Source organism: Anopheles bellator, chromosome 1, assembly GCF_943735745.2.
Source record: "Anopheles bellator chromosome 1, idAnoBellAS_SP24_06.2, whole genome shotgun sequence".
NCBI lineage: Eukaryota > Metazoa > Arthropoda > Insecta > Diptera > Culicidae > Anopheles > Anopheles bellator.
Window position 1 is genome coordinate 1418499 of NC_071285.1, and position 14875 is coordinate 1433373.

Below are 14875 nucleotides of genomic sequence, written 5' to 3' on the forward strand. Positions count from 1 at the left end.
CGCGCTCGTAAACAAGTTCTCTTATCATTGCAGGGTTTCAGCGCCAAAGCGGTACTTCGTTGCTTACTGAGATAAAGCCGGTGCGACACAGTGCTACAGTGATAAGATAACTAACAGAGGGGCGCAAAACAATAGTGGTAATCCATCAAAAGCCTGTTTCATCCTCACGGGACCGGTGTTCAAGTAGATAGCCACTCAAAGTGTCCTCACTCCGCAATCGTCGACCATCCGTGCACCGTGAACTCCGCAGTCGCAGCCCTACCTGGATATTCTTCCGTTCCGCAGTGAATATGAAACCGACCGGTGAAAAGCTGTCCGCGCTGCGGCAGTTAATGAAGAACCTGCCGAACAATCAGGGCACGATCCGTGCATACCTTGTCCCTTCGAGCGATGCCCACCAGAGCGAGTATCTGGCCGCGCACGACGAGCGGCGCGCGTTTGTGTCCGGGTTCGACGGAAGCGCTGGCACCGTCCTGGTGACCGAAACGGAAGCACTGCTGTGGACGGACGGGCGCTACTATCAGCAGGCGGGCAAACAACTCGACGCCAACTGGACGCTGATGAAGGACGGACTGCCGGACACACCGTCGATTGACGCGTGGTTAGCGAAAACCCTGGAGCGAGGATCGGTGGTCGGCGTAGACGCCAACCTCTTCACGGCTGCCGCCTGGAAACCGTTGCAAACTTCGCTCAAAACGGCTGGCTGTACCCTGCTCGCTGTCACTCCGAACCTGGTGGATCTGATCTGGAAGGAGCAACTACCTGTCCCGAACCATGAGCTTCTTACGCTGTCGACCACATTCACCGGGCGTTCGACGGCCGAGAAATTGGCCTCCGTCCGCGAGAAAATGACCGAAAAGCGAGCGTCCGTGCTGGTGGTGAGTGCGCTGGATGAGATCGCGTGGCTACTGAATCTGCGTGGTACCGAAATCGACTACAATCCGGTGTTCTTCGCCTACGTCATGGTGACGCTCGACGAGCTGCATCTGTTCGTGGACGGCGCGAAGATCGTGCCAACGGTTCTGGAACATTTCCGGGAGAATCGGGTTGAGGTGCGGGTGCACCCATACGGAGACGTGCACACGGAGCTGCAGCGGCTGACTCGGGAGAGCACGGGGCTCGTATGGATCAGCTCCGGCTCCAGCTACGCCCTCACGGCGCTCGTTCCGGAGGAGAAGCGGTTCCAAAACATCACACCCATTGAGCTGATGAAGGCAGTCAAAAACGTCACGGAGGCAAAGGGTATGCGCGATTGTCACGTGCGCGACGGGCTTGCTCTCTGTCAGTACTTGGCGTGGTTAGAGCGTACGATCGCGGCCGGAACACCGGTCACCGAGATTAGTGGTGCGGCGGAGCTGGAACGCTTGCGGAGCCGACAGGATCGTTACAAGGGTCTCAGTTTCGCAACGATCAGCGCTTCCGGACCGAACGCTTCGATCATACACTATCATCCGCTGCCGGAAACGAATCGGCCCATCACCAACCAGGAGATGTACCTTTGCGACTCCGGCGCTCAGTATCTGTAAGACCTCGTTTTTCTCTACTTTTTCCCGCCATAACCACTCTGTATTTCTTGTAGTGACGGTACGACGGATGTGACACGAACGGTTCACTTTGGCCAACCGAGCGATGAAGAGATCCGGGCCTTCACGCATGTGCTCAAGGGACAGATCGCACTCGGTACTGCCGTCTTTCCGCGGAAAGTAGAGGGTCGGTTCCTGGACTCGATCGCGCGCAAAGCCTTATGGGACATCGGACTCGACTATGGGCATGGGACCGGCCACGGCGTTGGCCACTTTCTGAATGTACACGAAGGTCCAATGGGAATCGGCATACGTCTTATGCCGAACGATCCCGGTCTGGAGGAGAATATGTTTCTTTCAAATGGTAAATCGATCAACTTAATTCCGTTTCCCGTTGGCTTATTTATCGTTTTCCACTTTCCCACCAGAACCCGGTTATTACAAAGACGGCCAATTTGGCATCCGGATCGAAGACATCGTGCAGGTGGTGACAGCCGATGTCGGCACCAACTTCGATGGGCGCGGAGCGCTCACCTTTCGCACGGTCACGATGTGCCCGATACAAACGCGGCTCATCGACGTCAAACTTCTGACCGATGAAGAACGAGAGCATCTGAATAACTATCACGATCAGGTGTACGAAACACTGGCCCCGTTGCTGCGCAGTGCCGCCGATCACGAGACGCTCGCTTGGCTCAAACGTGAAACGGCACCGATTTAGGCGGAGCGGAGCGTGTGGTTTTACTCAATAAAAACCAATCGATGACGAGGAACGTAAATTAATCTTCAAATAGCCCCACAGAAAGAAGTTGGAAGAAATTGCGCAACAATAAGCATGCATACTTTTCACAGGGGTGCAAATAGAATGGTAATTTACAATGCACAGCGCTAAAATTTCAGCCCACTGTTTTATCATTACCACCGACCAAAAATGGCGGAGTTATTTGACATTTCAATCTGTAAGTCTTAATGGAACACCCTCTATTTTATATGATTTTTTTAAATGTAGTTCTGTAGTGCAAGTAACGGAATTTGTTTGGTGAAGTCTCAAAACAATTTGATTATTATTTCCTGAACTTACTTTTTGTAATGTTTTTCTTAGTAGCCTTTGACTAAACGCAAAATGGAAACGTGGCAGAAGCACTCTCGGCACAGAGTGGTGGTGAGGATTCGAGTGGTGTGTCTTGAAATCTGGAGACAGCGAAACGAGAGATGCCAGAGCTAAAAGCAGAATAGAAAGGGCTGCAGACGACAAATCCATTCAAACTTACACAAGATGATTGACTGTCCGAATCGAACTAGGTGTCCGTAAGTATAATGACAATTAAACCGTTCACAAATCATTTAGCTCATTCTACAATCGCTCCGATAATAGGACCACGCTGAGGCGCATCGGTGCAGGAGTGGATAGCGATCGACGTGACCCAAATCCTATGTGAAGCCAATCCTGCTCCAGCTTTTGTGCAGATGATCCGGAAAGAAGGCATTTCCAGTATGGCCGCATTTTGTAGTGTTCTCGGACGATTGATCCACGAAATCCGCCAGTCGTTTTCCGCGTGTGGTTGGACCAAGGGCCGTCTTGGCCAAGTTTTCGCGTCGAGTGTCAGTGTATGGTGTTGTGCAGTGGAGTAAAAATTGTGGTTATTGGTGGCCAAGATCGTGCCAATTGTGAAGTGTGCTTCTTGGCGTCGTTTGTGGAAAATGTCCCGGACCGAGCAAGGTTAGTAGCCATCCAAACATGTCGATTACAGACCATAGTTTTTATACAGCTCATTGGAAACACAGCCCATCCTGCTCAATTATCTCTTAAAGCCAAAAAAGCAATTTACTATTTGTTTAAAAGCGTGAATAATATTCCCCTTTTTATCACCCTGGTCGGGTCCTGCCACTTGCCCTCGCATTGTTCATGTTCACTCGATGCGAGCATAAATCGCTCTCCGCTCGGTCGTTTATAATTTTCGTCTGAATGGTCAATGGGCAGGAATTTTAATTAGGTTTTGTCGGCTTTGGTCTATTGGCCCCCCCTCAACCGACGATGGTAATCTTGCCTGACTCTCCCGACTCTCTCAACCGCCCGTAGCTAACGAGTGTGTGTCTGTGTTCGCCAATGCACCGTAAGGAATGCAGCCTCGGCATCCGGCACACCTGGCCCAGTGCGAAGGACAGGTCGTAGGTTAGGTGGTGGAAAAGGATTAAAGTGAGGTGGGCATTGGTGGGAAAATTTGCCTGGCCTGCTGTGGGCGGTGGCCAAAGAAAAACTCCGAGCCAGCCGCAAAAGGTGCAGTTCACTTGCAGTAAACAAGCGGCCCAAACAAAGGAAGGTCCTGTGGTGCTGGGGCCTGGGCCCTTGGTAATTAAGTTTGAGATTATCCGGTTTTTGTGTTACCGGCTAAACTCATTAAACTTTGGCGAACCCCGATAGAGAAACTTCGTCCACCTACGACCGCTGGCACCCCGGTTCGGCAGGGACTCGGTTCGGATTTTTATCCGGAGGCGAGAAAAAGCGATGCAACTGCACCTTTGGCGATCGCTTCCTTAGCCTGTGGGGTGACCGCCCCAAAAGGGGTGCCCCCGAAAGGCTGATGCGAAGTTCCGGTTTATACGATACTTCTTTTTTGTTCACCATCGCTTCCGGCGATAGGGTTGGTAATTTGTTTTTTCAACTCGTCAAAATTATCGGCCAAAACTCGAACGTTATGAACACCGCCATGGTTGCATTTGAGTGAGTTAAAACGATAATTTGATGATTTCATTCAGGGATAGGGTTTACTTGCGAGCCAAAAGGAGCTGGCAAATGGAAGCCCGAAGCCGTTGAATCAATAATTGTGCATGAGGCCGACGGATGCCTCCAAGGAAACTCCAACGTTGCATGTGATGATGGAAGATACAAAGTGCGGGAAGATACCACAAACCCCGAGCTGCGGAGCTGCAAATGCTTAGCGCCCAATTAAGCAACTGCCAGCCATGTCCGGTGGCTTCCGGTCGCACCGCGTTTGGCAAAGTTTCGGTTTCGGGGCAGGAAGAAAAAAGTGCACAATCTTTGGCTGAAAAGAGGGCGAGTCCTTGCCTCGCGCCAGCCGTTAAGTGGCAAACTTAACGGCTCACAATTAACTTTTTGCCACCACCGAGAGTTGATAAGAAAAACGGGTGTTTGGCGAGAGCCCGAAGGAGTTAAGCCAACAGGACTCGGTGGGCAAGGACACACGCCACACGCCAGCAATGTCGAGCGGGAAAAGGATCTCTCCCCCGGGTGGCGTGACGCGCACGCAAACATACACCACCCGCCCACCCGGGTCCGGGAAAGGATCCACTTTTAAGGACACGGGCGGCCTAACTCCCGCCGAAACCGTGAAGAATTTTTGGCCACCAGTGTGGCTGGAGTGTGTTTACGGGGGAAAATTAAAATGAATTTAAACCAACAAAAAGGACCTGCCAAGTGCGCCGTCCCCCGTGTGTGCATGGGGATACGGGCGCTGTCAGGACTTCAGGAGGAAAGATAATGAGGCGTGAGGCTGGAGCGCGTAGGTTAATACTTTCTCGTGGGGTGAAAATTAGCTACGAAATCTGTTAACTTTTGACAACCTTCAGTGGCAGGCTTAGCGTAGGCCGAAGGATGCGATCTTCACACGCCGCGTCCTGGCCGGGCGGTAATGGCACAACTTTGCTCGGCAACAACACATTTTGCGGCCGAACAAGGATGTTCCCAGCGGCTGTTCGAGATTTGTATATGTGCTAATATGGCTAAATGATATTGGAGCAAAATTAAATTACTTAAGAAAAGTAAGACAATTCATACATGTTTGTAACACGAACGATGTAAAAACGATACAAAAACTAAAACTGTATTGATCATATCTTTCAGTTCCCATTTGGGAAGTTCCAAGTACTCAGTCCACCAACAACTCCTATCCAGGCGGTTCCTGAGTCGCTTATCTTCTAACAACTTTCTCTTATTCCGCACTTGGGGTTCTACGAGGCAGAGGTTAAAGGGATCAATACAATTCAATATCACCGCCAAGTCTGGCCTTGTTGAAGTCGGTTACCTCAGGAAAATCGTGTGGAATCAGCAACATTTTAAATTTGGCCTTCCGATTCGATCCCGCCCCGTCGAACCGATAGCACCGACGTCGCCAACCTGCTTAGCATAATCAAATAGATCCAGAGATCGGGCCACACCGCACGCACTTGACAATCATAATCGATTGCGAGCGACGCGACCCAGGCACTGGATTGGATTTCCCTCCAACATCCCGGGCACCCCTTAAGTCCTTAAGATGCTGGGCGTATCGATTCAAGAAATTCAAGATCCCTGATCGAGCCTCACGTGTCACGGGTTCGAGGGTGCCCCCTCCCTAGAGGCCCCTGCCGACGCGAACGGGTTGGATGGAAAATCCATTTTGGAGCCCCCCCGTTTTCCGGCACTCGTTTCGTTTCAAATATTGACTTTATTCGATCAAACGTAAACGTCGGCCTCCAGGACTCCACCAGGTTGCGAAGGTGCCAAGGCCCTTCAAAACGCGCATGTGTTGGCTCACGCGTTAAGTATTCGTCCTGCGAGTCTCCTTCTCTAATCGATTCTTGTCTGTCAAAATTTACAACCAACTTGAACCTGAACCACCCGCGGGCAGGCTGGGTGGCGGGTGGAAAATGAAACGGTGGAAATTGGTTGTGTCACATTCAATTTGCGCCGTCCCGAACGCCCAGGCCCGCTGACGGGCTTTCTGGGACGCGGGCGCGTGAGGATCTCAGGACTTGCGGCGTCAGGTTCGGCTACGGCGCACCTTTCGACCGGAGCCGCGAATCGACGTCGCGAGTGACAAAAATCCCCGGACCGGGCGGAAATCCCCGGTCCCGGGCGCCCAATTCTGGACCGCTTCCAGCAGTGGCAGGAGTGTGATGTTATGTAAATCCTTAAGCCCATTTTTCCCCAGATAACGTCATCTGTCAGCGCGCCGTCTGCCCGACCGGGTCTGGCCTGGGTCTGAGCCGCCAGCCGAGCCGAGTCACCGTGTGGACGACATGCGTGAGAAATTAGATGCACGCCAACTTCCGGCCCCGAACGGCGGACGGACGGACGGATGGACGAGCCACAAGGGCGGGACGGTGTGAGTGCTGTGTGCCAGGAAGTCGAGTTCCAGACACCACCCAGCCCGCGGGGGTCCTGCCACACACGCTTCGGTGCGCGCGCCTGTCCAGGAAACTTTCTTCGCTTCGCCGAGGCTCCTTTTCGCACAGGACGTGGCGCTCCACCGAGGCACCTAGTGTGCCGTTGTTTTGGCACGTGTTTCCTGCTTCCGGGCCACCTGCCACTCCACGGCCCTTTTCCGGTTTCCGGACTCCGGCAGTTCCGATGGGTGGCTTCCTCCCCACCTCACCAAGCCTCCAAGCGAGGCAAACGATGCTCCTTCGGTGGGTCTGTGGCTGCCAATCAAAGCACTTCATTGCTTATGCAATGTCCGTACGGTGGATTCCGCTGCTCGCTCTGTGGCAACATTCCGCCTTCTCTCTGCCCACATCCCATCCATCACACAGGAAAGAGGGAGAGAGAGAGGGAGAGCCAGAGTATCCTTTTTTCCAACTCTAGCTAATTTTGCACCCTTCTCGAGCTTTCGCGCCGACAAATCTGTGGCGTGCGCTTTTGATTATCCTTTTTGGCGTAGTCAGCTTTCTGGCTCTTTCGGGTTCGGCTTCTTTCGCTTCCGTTTTCTTCCGTCCGTCCGCCAGACGGTCGGTTGTTATCTCATCGTGACATAGCGGACCTCTCGGAATGGTAAAAGTTGCTTTCTTTCCGCCCAACCAGAAGGCACCGAAAAAGAGCAGAGTGTAAGATCTACGACTAAGCATCTTCAGCGGGGCGCACTGAGGCCGGCGTTGTATCAAAGTGTAAATCATATTTCAGCCGTCTGCCACCTTGTTAAGAGGAGAATAATTATGGGGCCGCGTGGGTGCCTCCAGGGAGGTCCCGGACCGCCGTCGGAAAGTTTACAATAATTTTCTTTCGCCCCACGCCGGTCGGGGACCGTGGGACGACCCGTTGACAGGTGTATCAGAATACAGGGTTATTCCGGGTGTTCGGAAAGCAGGCACTTAGTTACGAACTTTAACTACAATGACACCAAAGGCAGGTTTTTGTACAGAGTGAATGGGGAAAACGATTTATAGAGAGCCCCTCGGAAGTGGTGCGTAGGTTCAGGATCGCACGAGCACATCACTTATTCATTTTCCTATTTACAGCCCTTACCTTGGCAGTCAATTTTCCTTCTAACCAAGGCTCTAACCATTTGTTTGACGGCCTATGAGTTGCTAAGGATTTACAGGATAAGAGTAGCTCTCTTGCAACGAAACTGTTACTGGCTTCAAATACAATAAACAAATTATGCAAATACGCAACGATCGTATATTCGATACAATAATTGTCTTCACAAGCTGCACAGCTGGCCGCTCCACAGTCGCCGGCTAATTTATTTCCGTTCCATATTTGTGAACACGTCCAATAAAGAAAAAGCTTCGCGATCCTTAGCTACTGTGTCAGTTCACTGGGCCATCGGAGTGCCGAAACGAGCGAACCAGCGAGTGCCCGTCCATCCTTTGATCCAGCGGAGCTCATTTTTAAGGATTGAAAGATTTTCTTTTCACTTCCCCAGAACCAAACGTGATGCGCATTTTTAGTGCCAAACCAACGGAGCCGGTTTCTCGACAGCGGGTGGACTGCGACAGCTGGGTGCTCCCGGGGAGTAAATCTTACGATTCCGGAAGCGCCGGGCCCCGATCACATGTTGTCCGACACCGAGACGAGTCAGTGCCAGTGTCGGTGCTCGATGCCGAGTCGACGAGTCGTCGTATTTTTTAATAACATAAAAGCGTAGCTTTCTGGGGCTGGCAAAGTTTCAGAGTCTTCCGGGCCACAGCCTGCCTGCCGCTGAGCCATTCGCTCATACGTGATTATTGGCAGGGCTGTGCGTGACAGCAACGAAGCAGAGCTTTTGTCTTCAGCGACGATAGCGAAGACGAATGGCACTGTGGTGGACAGCGGTCGCTTGGCACACGGAGCAATAATGTTAATTCAATCGACAACTTGTCGTTGGATGTCGTTATTTTTCAAAGAAACTCTAGTAATGGTATTACACGATTCGGGAAGATACACCGCACGGCACCTCGTTTGGTTTGCGGACCAGTCCCACGGGTAATGCTATTTGTTTGGCTACTTCTTCAAGCCAGCAGCACTTTGTTAAAGGGGTTTTTGGCTACAAAATGGTGGCTCCATTCTTCATCAAATTACTGCACCCGAACGATGTACTCCGTGTTTGAGTTTTTATTGTTCTGAGACCCACCAAAGGAAACAACAGACCAGCTCGCTCGAACCCGATATTAATATTTTGCCACCATTCATTTTCCATTAATTTTCCGCTTTGTCGGGCACCGCACAGCGTTCAGCCTCGTGGCCCCATCCGGTTTCGTTTTTCTGCGAACGTAGTAGCTAGAGACGCCTTGCGCCGAGCCAGGCGCACACGCCGTCGCAACCGGTGCGTAGAGCTCCGGGCGGCGGAAAATCAAGGATCCTGGCCGGATACCGGCGCGCACGCTTCCGAACTGACGCTTCTCGGTCGGTTCTGGGATTTTCATGAATTTTAATTTTTATATGACGCTTTGTATTGCTTGTACATCCGCCATATTACGCTTCGGTCCCCCGAGGCACCGGCGACAACAAGGGGATACTAAGGCAGGATTCCCGACCGAACGCCATCCCGTCCGCCCGGCGGGAGTAGGTCTAGGCACTGGCTGCTAGGTTGTTGCTGGCAGAGGTTGTTCTTTTACGCGCGAATTCCTGTTGCCATTCAATTTTAACAAAAATCATTTCGGCAATAGGAAGGTAAAATGTAGCTCAACTATAAAATGGCAAACCTTCTTAGGTTTTCCTTTAAATTAAATGATTTCGGCTTCAAGCGTTGTTTTCGTAGTGTGCTTCTCTTCTCTGCCTATTTCTTCCTTTTTTCCAGGCTATCAACAACGAACCATTTCCTAGTGACAATGCCGGAGCGGACCAAATGAACACGTAATGAACACGAGGAAAATTCTTTTCCGTACAATGGTTTCCTTTTGATTGCATCCAACAGCACTAAATGGCCTGATGAAATGGATAACTTGTTGGGTAAATTCTCTAGCTTTGGTTTAAGCCACTGATTTAATTGAAAAGAAAACAAAATCACAATTCTAATAATAAAAATCCGGCACTAGTCCTTTTTTTAGATCATTTTCGTGACAGCCTTTTACGGGTAGCTACATCCTGTCGAAACAGCATCGTTGGCAACCGACAAGCGCCCGACAAGGAGTCATTAAATTACTTTAAAGCAATAACGAGGCCAGGGCGAGCCTATTTTTCACATTTTCCCGGAAACTCACTTCCCAACAAACTCGTGATAAATGGTTTATTTCCCCGTTGAAAACCACTGCCACCGGTCTTCGGTCGGCCATTTGTTTGATGAACACATCGTCTACGCCGAGTTTTTCCAACATTTTCTTAAAGTACCCCCGAAACGGAGAAACCTGTCCACATTCGAACTGGCGTTGGTGTGGTCTGTTTAAGGCTCTGCTTTCGCCTTGCTGATTTCGAATCGATTTTCGGTTACGCACCGCGAGCACCACAAACTCTGATCCTTTTCAAGGCGCCCCCGTCAAATCTTCGGCCGAGATTTTTTGCTTTCCATCAAAATTTCACCCATCACATCCATCACCATAATCCAAAGGATTGTTTGTTTGAAAGTGCCAATGAAACGGATCCGTGAAGCCCTTGCCCTTTTTGGCCCCTGCTCGGGCGAACCCGGGCGGCTCCGGGAGCATAATGTGTAAATTTGCCGCATAGTGGATGGGAAGTAGCGAGCTACCAGCCAGACGGCGTCTGGCCCAAAAACAACATGCTGGGCCCCGGGGTTGGTTGCAGTTTCACCAACACCATGGGCCTGGGCGCTGGTGGGGTGGCTTTCACATCAAGATGGAAGACTTCCTCCTTGGGAAGCCTCCAGCCAGGGACGCCGAGGGGATGTTGGCAATCTTTTCTGCTTTGCGGGAAGAAAAAGAACTAACCGCTCCCGAACCACCGGCCGGGGCTCCTTCCTTTCTGTCAAAAAGTCCTTGCCGCACCGCCTTCGCCCGGGTACGCCATGTTGATTGATGGCGCCGAAATGGTTCCGGCAGCACGCGCGGTGGGTGCAACGACATCGAAATCGCATTCTTTTCATTCGCCTCTGTCGAGTGTGCTGTTTCCTTATGCTCGATGTTTCCTGGACGGCGTCAGGACCGACACGGCCGTTCGGGTTAAGAGGGATGCCTGGTGGAAAAGGACCGCCCGGTAGTCGATCATTCGACAGGGAAAACTAGGTTTTTGGCTATCTTTCCGTCATGTAGTGCCGATTGATTTGGAATGGTAACATGCCTCCACGTGTAATCTGAAAGGTGTCGGTATGTTTTTTTTCCTATCATGGTGAGGTAATAAAATAGGCTCCGATTGGAGTATGAATAAAAGTGTAGAAACAACTTTCGAACAGATTGTTGAAGAAATCAAACCGAACAGGGATTAGGCATCGGATATGAAGTCAGGCGAACTATGAACTATCAGGCATTCCGATCTACACAAGTTTTATACAAGTATTGGGCCTTACGGACTCACTGGTGAATATGGTTATCAATATCTTAAAAACAATAGAGTTACAATTCAATAGGCTGTGGTCTTCTTTTCACAACATGTCTGAGAACTGAAAAGCATCACATGCCCATCAGCATGATACGCACTCTTGGTAGCATTCAGGAAATTGTTTGGAAAAACTAATCCGAAGCGACAAATTGGAATCGCCCCCAAAAAGGGATAAAAATTGATCAAGCCAGGTTCTATGATTATTGTCCTCAATGTAAGCCGATGTACGCCAACGGAACGCCCAGTTTTAATTGCTCCAAACAACCAATGAAACCCCCATATTACACTGGTTTCGATTGCACTAGGCTTCGACCCTCCTTTCTGCGAGTCACTCGTTCGCTTGATCGAAGTGAATTACAGTTTGGCTACAAGCTACACCGTAACCATGGCCGGTCACAATTTATTCCATACCGGCCCCCTTTCTTTCTGCGAACTACCATAAACTTCTTCTCCCATCGCGTCTTAACGGCCATGGCACCATAATCTCAATCAAGCTCCGATTACAATTCGAACTTCTATCTACGGTCCCATCCCATCGCGCTCCCATCACGACCAAGATGTGTCCTTTCTGGTTCCACTCGTCCGTAAATGACTTCTTCCGGAATCCCGATTAAGGATAGTGGGGGGGTCACACATCTAGCTGCCAGTTCCGGCGACGGCAGAGACAGGGGCGAAAAAAGAAGCAGCCCCGAGACTGCTTTTTCCGGGCCGGGCGACGACAAGCGACCACCGGCAGTCAGATGCAGCTCCCAAGAACGCGCACAGAGCGTTTTGACACTTTTCTTTCCACTTGGCTCTCGGGCTTGGCGTGGTGAAACGAGTCCTTCGAGTCCAGCCCACGTCACCACCCCACGACGGGCGTGCCGAGATGATGTCATTCTTCCGGTGGCCTTCCCTCCGTAGGGGAGTTTCTTCGTACCCAAACGCCCGTGCAGACGTGAGACGTCTTTCGGTCCCATTCGGTCGGCAAGAAAATGGGAAAAGATATCGCCACCTCTGCGTGACACAGGGAAAGGGACAGGGACCACACGGCGCGGCACGTGAGTGGGCCAAAAATTTATTACAATTTATTTTGATACGAAAATGACAAGTGCCGTCGCAGTTGTATAAATTTTATTGCATGTTTCAACGATAAACAAAATAAATATTGCCTCCCACTGCGGTGCGGTGCGTGGAATCCCGCGTCGATTGAGGGGCCCCGGACCCCCCGAAGGCGCTATCAGTGTCAGCATCTGTCAATATCAGGAGGTAGCGTCTTGTTTTGGGCTAGGGAGCGAAGTGGGACTATTCGTTTTTTTGCGTAACTTTTCTCGGCTGAGTTCTGTTTGTTGCCGTTTTTTTTTGTGTTGAAAAATGGTGATAAATTACCGCAATGTGAAGTGCTTCGGGGCCACTAGCGCACTGCGGAGTGACACGTTTGAAATTAGTTTGCATTTACTTTTCGCTGCCTAACACAAAATAATCCCGTTTCCGTGACAAGGATATTCGGCTTTCTCCAATCATTAAACGATTGCATAGTAGAAATGTTACATCAAAAAATGTACCGACGGTTGATTGATTAAAGTGCCTTCGGCGAACGCCTTACCCTAATCAAACACGCCGGAGCCGGAAGTGGGATGTTTGTGGCTACATTTTTCATTCATTGTTAATATGTCTCAAGTTTTGTGACAGTTTTGGGCGGAATGTTGGCCGAGATGACGTGAGAGATCGTACGCCGTCAGGCGACTGGGAAGCTACTGGAGGCCACCGTGCCATCATAAATACCAATGTGTCCAATCCATCATCATCATCATCACCATCATAATCATCATTTTTCGAGGAGCGTTTTCTTTCGGCTGGCTTCCCGGCCCGGCGGCATTCAAAACATTGGCATCCATTACGGCATCGTGCGGATTCGGGTTTTTTTCTACCCTCCTGCCTGCCAGGCTCTGCAAATGTAAAGACGCCATCGTTGACGTTTTATGACTTGTGTAACGAATGTTTGGAGGTGTGTTACTTTCGACTTTCCGGGCCTAGAAGAGGCCACACTTACGGCGTGTGGCGATGGACGTAAAAAAACCGCACGCAGAATTAGAACTTATTTGTCAGCGGCGAATGTCAGGCGGGCCCTCGGAGCAAATCGGTGGCCATTCGTGGCAAGAGATCGCAGCCAGCCTGCGAGGAGGACGCGGCACGTGACTGTCCTACATTTGCGTGCGCCACGGTGCGCCCCCCTAGAACGGGGGCACATTTTCCACAATTCATCCTTCGTCCTTCGGGGCCCCGGAATGGTGTATGATTTAATTTGCAATGTGTGTGCGAACAATTATTCAATTGATTGTAAAACGATAAATTATGCTCGGTCGGCTCGGTGCTGCACCCGTTCGGTGAGGGTATCGATCGGATCGGAACCATCAAACGGCATCGAGCATCGTCATGATGATAGGTCGAATGAGCCCGAGCCAACCTCGGCGCTCAGGCAGCTGGCAGCATGAAAGGGGGATGAATGGGAGCTTCCGGTTATTTGCTGTAAATCGGCATCAGCTGGAGAAACCAATTGCTTCTGTCATGTATTCCCTTTAGGTGGCCGATGCGGCGGGCGAAAGGTATCTGCAGGACACTAATATTGAAATCGGTTGCTCTTTGGATGAGAGCTGGATGGTGGTTCAGCAACAAATGCAAAATTTACTTATAGAAAAACAATAGTCAAATATTTTAAATATTGTTTTTTTATTATTACAAATCAATTAAGGATTTTCGTGAAACTTTATTCATAGATTAGCACATGAAACTTGATTGGAAAATTGGACTGGATTTTTGAGTGTTATTTCGATACATTTATTATCGTCAGAGCTACTTTTATAGTAGAAATAACACCAACTCTAGTGCGTTTTGGATACCTTCTCGATCGCCAAACTTGGAAATTTCAATAGATCCTTCGCTGATGGTGTTTTCTGATATTCACAACCAACTGCTCGGAGCAAAACCGGCTCAACAATGAATCGTGATTAGACTTATTTTCCGCTGTTACCTAATGGGATAGCACCAAACATCTGCTGGTGCGTTGCATAGATCTACGGACCGTATAGCGTCAATCATTACACAATGGCTATGGGAGATGCTATCGACAGGAGTTGCAGTTTTGTTATGTTTCGGTAGCCATCCACCTAGTTTGCAACTGTTAGATCCCTTCGGAAATGCGATACGCTCAACAACAACAAACTGGCTAATAATGATTGAAGACTGGTTTAGGTATCGGTAATAAATGCCATTAAATTGTTTGATGTTTTGGTGCATTATTGGTCTCCTTTATTGAGCATAAAGTGTTAAATAACCAAAAATATATTATCTACTTATTTGTAGGTTACAATATTCAATCAAGATCCAAATAATAAATAAGATAAGATACAGCAATGGCCCCGTTGTTGACTGTGCAACATTGTCCCGGTCGAGCGTTTGCTGCATTGTATCATGTTGTGTCAGGTACAAGGACTACAACCAGAATCTGGAGTGACGTCGCATCGTGTAGGTGTAGCCACAGCCACCATCCAATCACCCAGTCGATGTTTCGATGTGTTCGACGCCAGCGAGGATACGGTCCGACCCAAGCGTCACGGCATCGATCGCCAAACGAGACGCAGCGCACCCTCCCGGAGAGCATCCTTCGCATCATCCAGCCTCCAGC

The 14875-nt window shown here is 50.1% G+C and overlaps 1 protein-coding gene across 1 annotated transcript; it reads left to right on the top strand.

Annotated features, from left to right (window-relative positions):
* The first annotated feature begins 201 nt into the window (after positions 1-201).
* Positions 202-2292, top strand: LOC131205877 (xaa-Pro aminopeptidase ApepP-like). Its single transcript, XM_058198167.1, has 3 exons — positions 202-1522; positions 1580-1887; positions 1952-2292. The coding sequence occupies exons 1-3, from the start codon at positions 291-293 to the stop codon at positions 2242-2244; spliced, it is 1833 nt and encodes a 610-aa protein (XP_058054150.1). The 5' UTR covers positions 202-290; the 3' UTR covers positions 2245-2292.
* The last annotated feature ends 12583 nt before the right edge of the window (positions 2293-14875 follow it).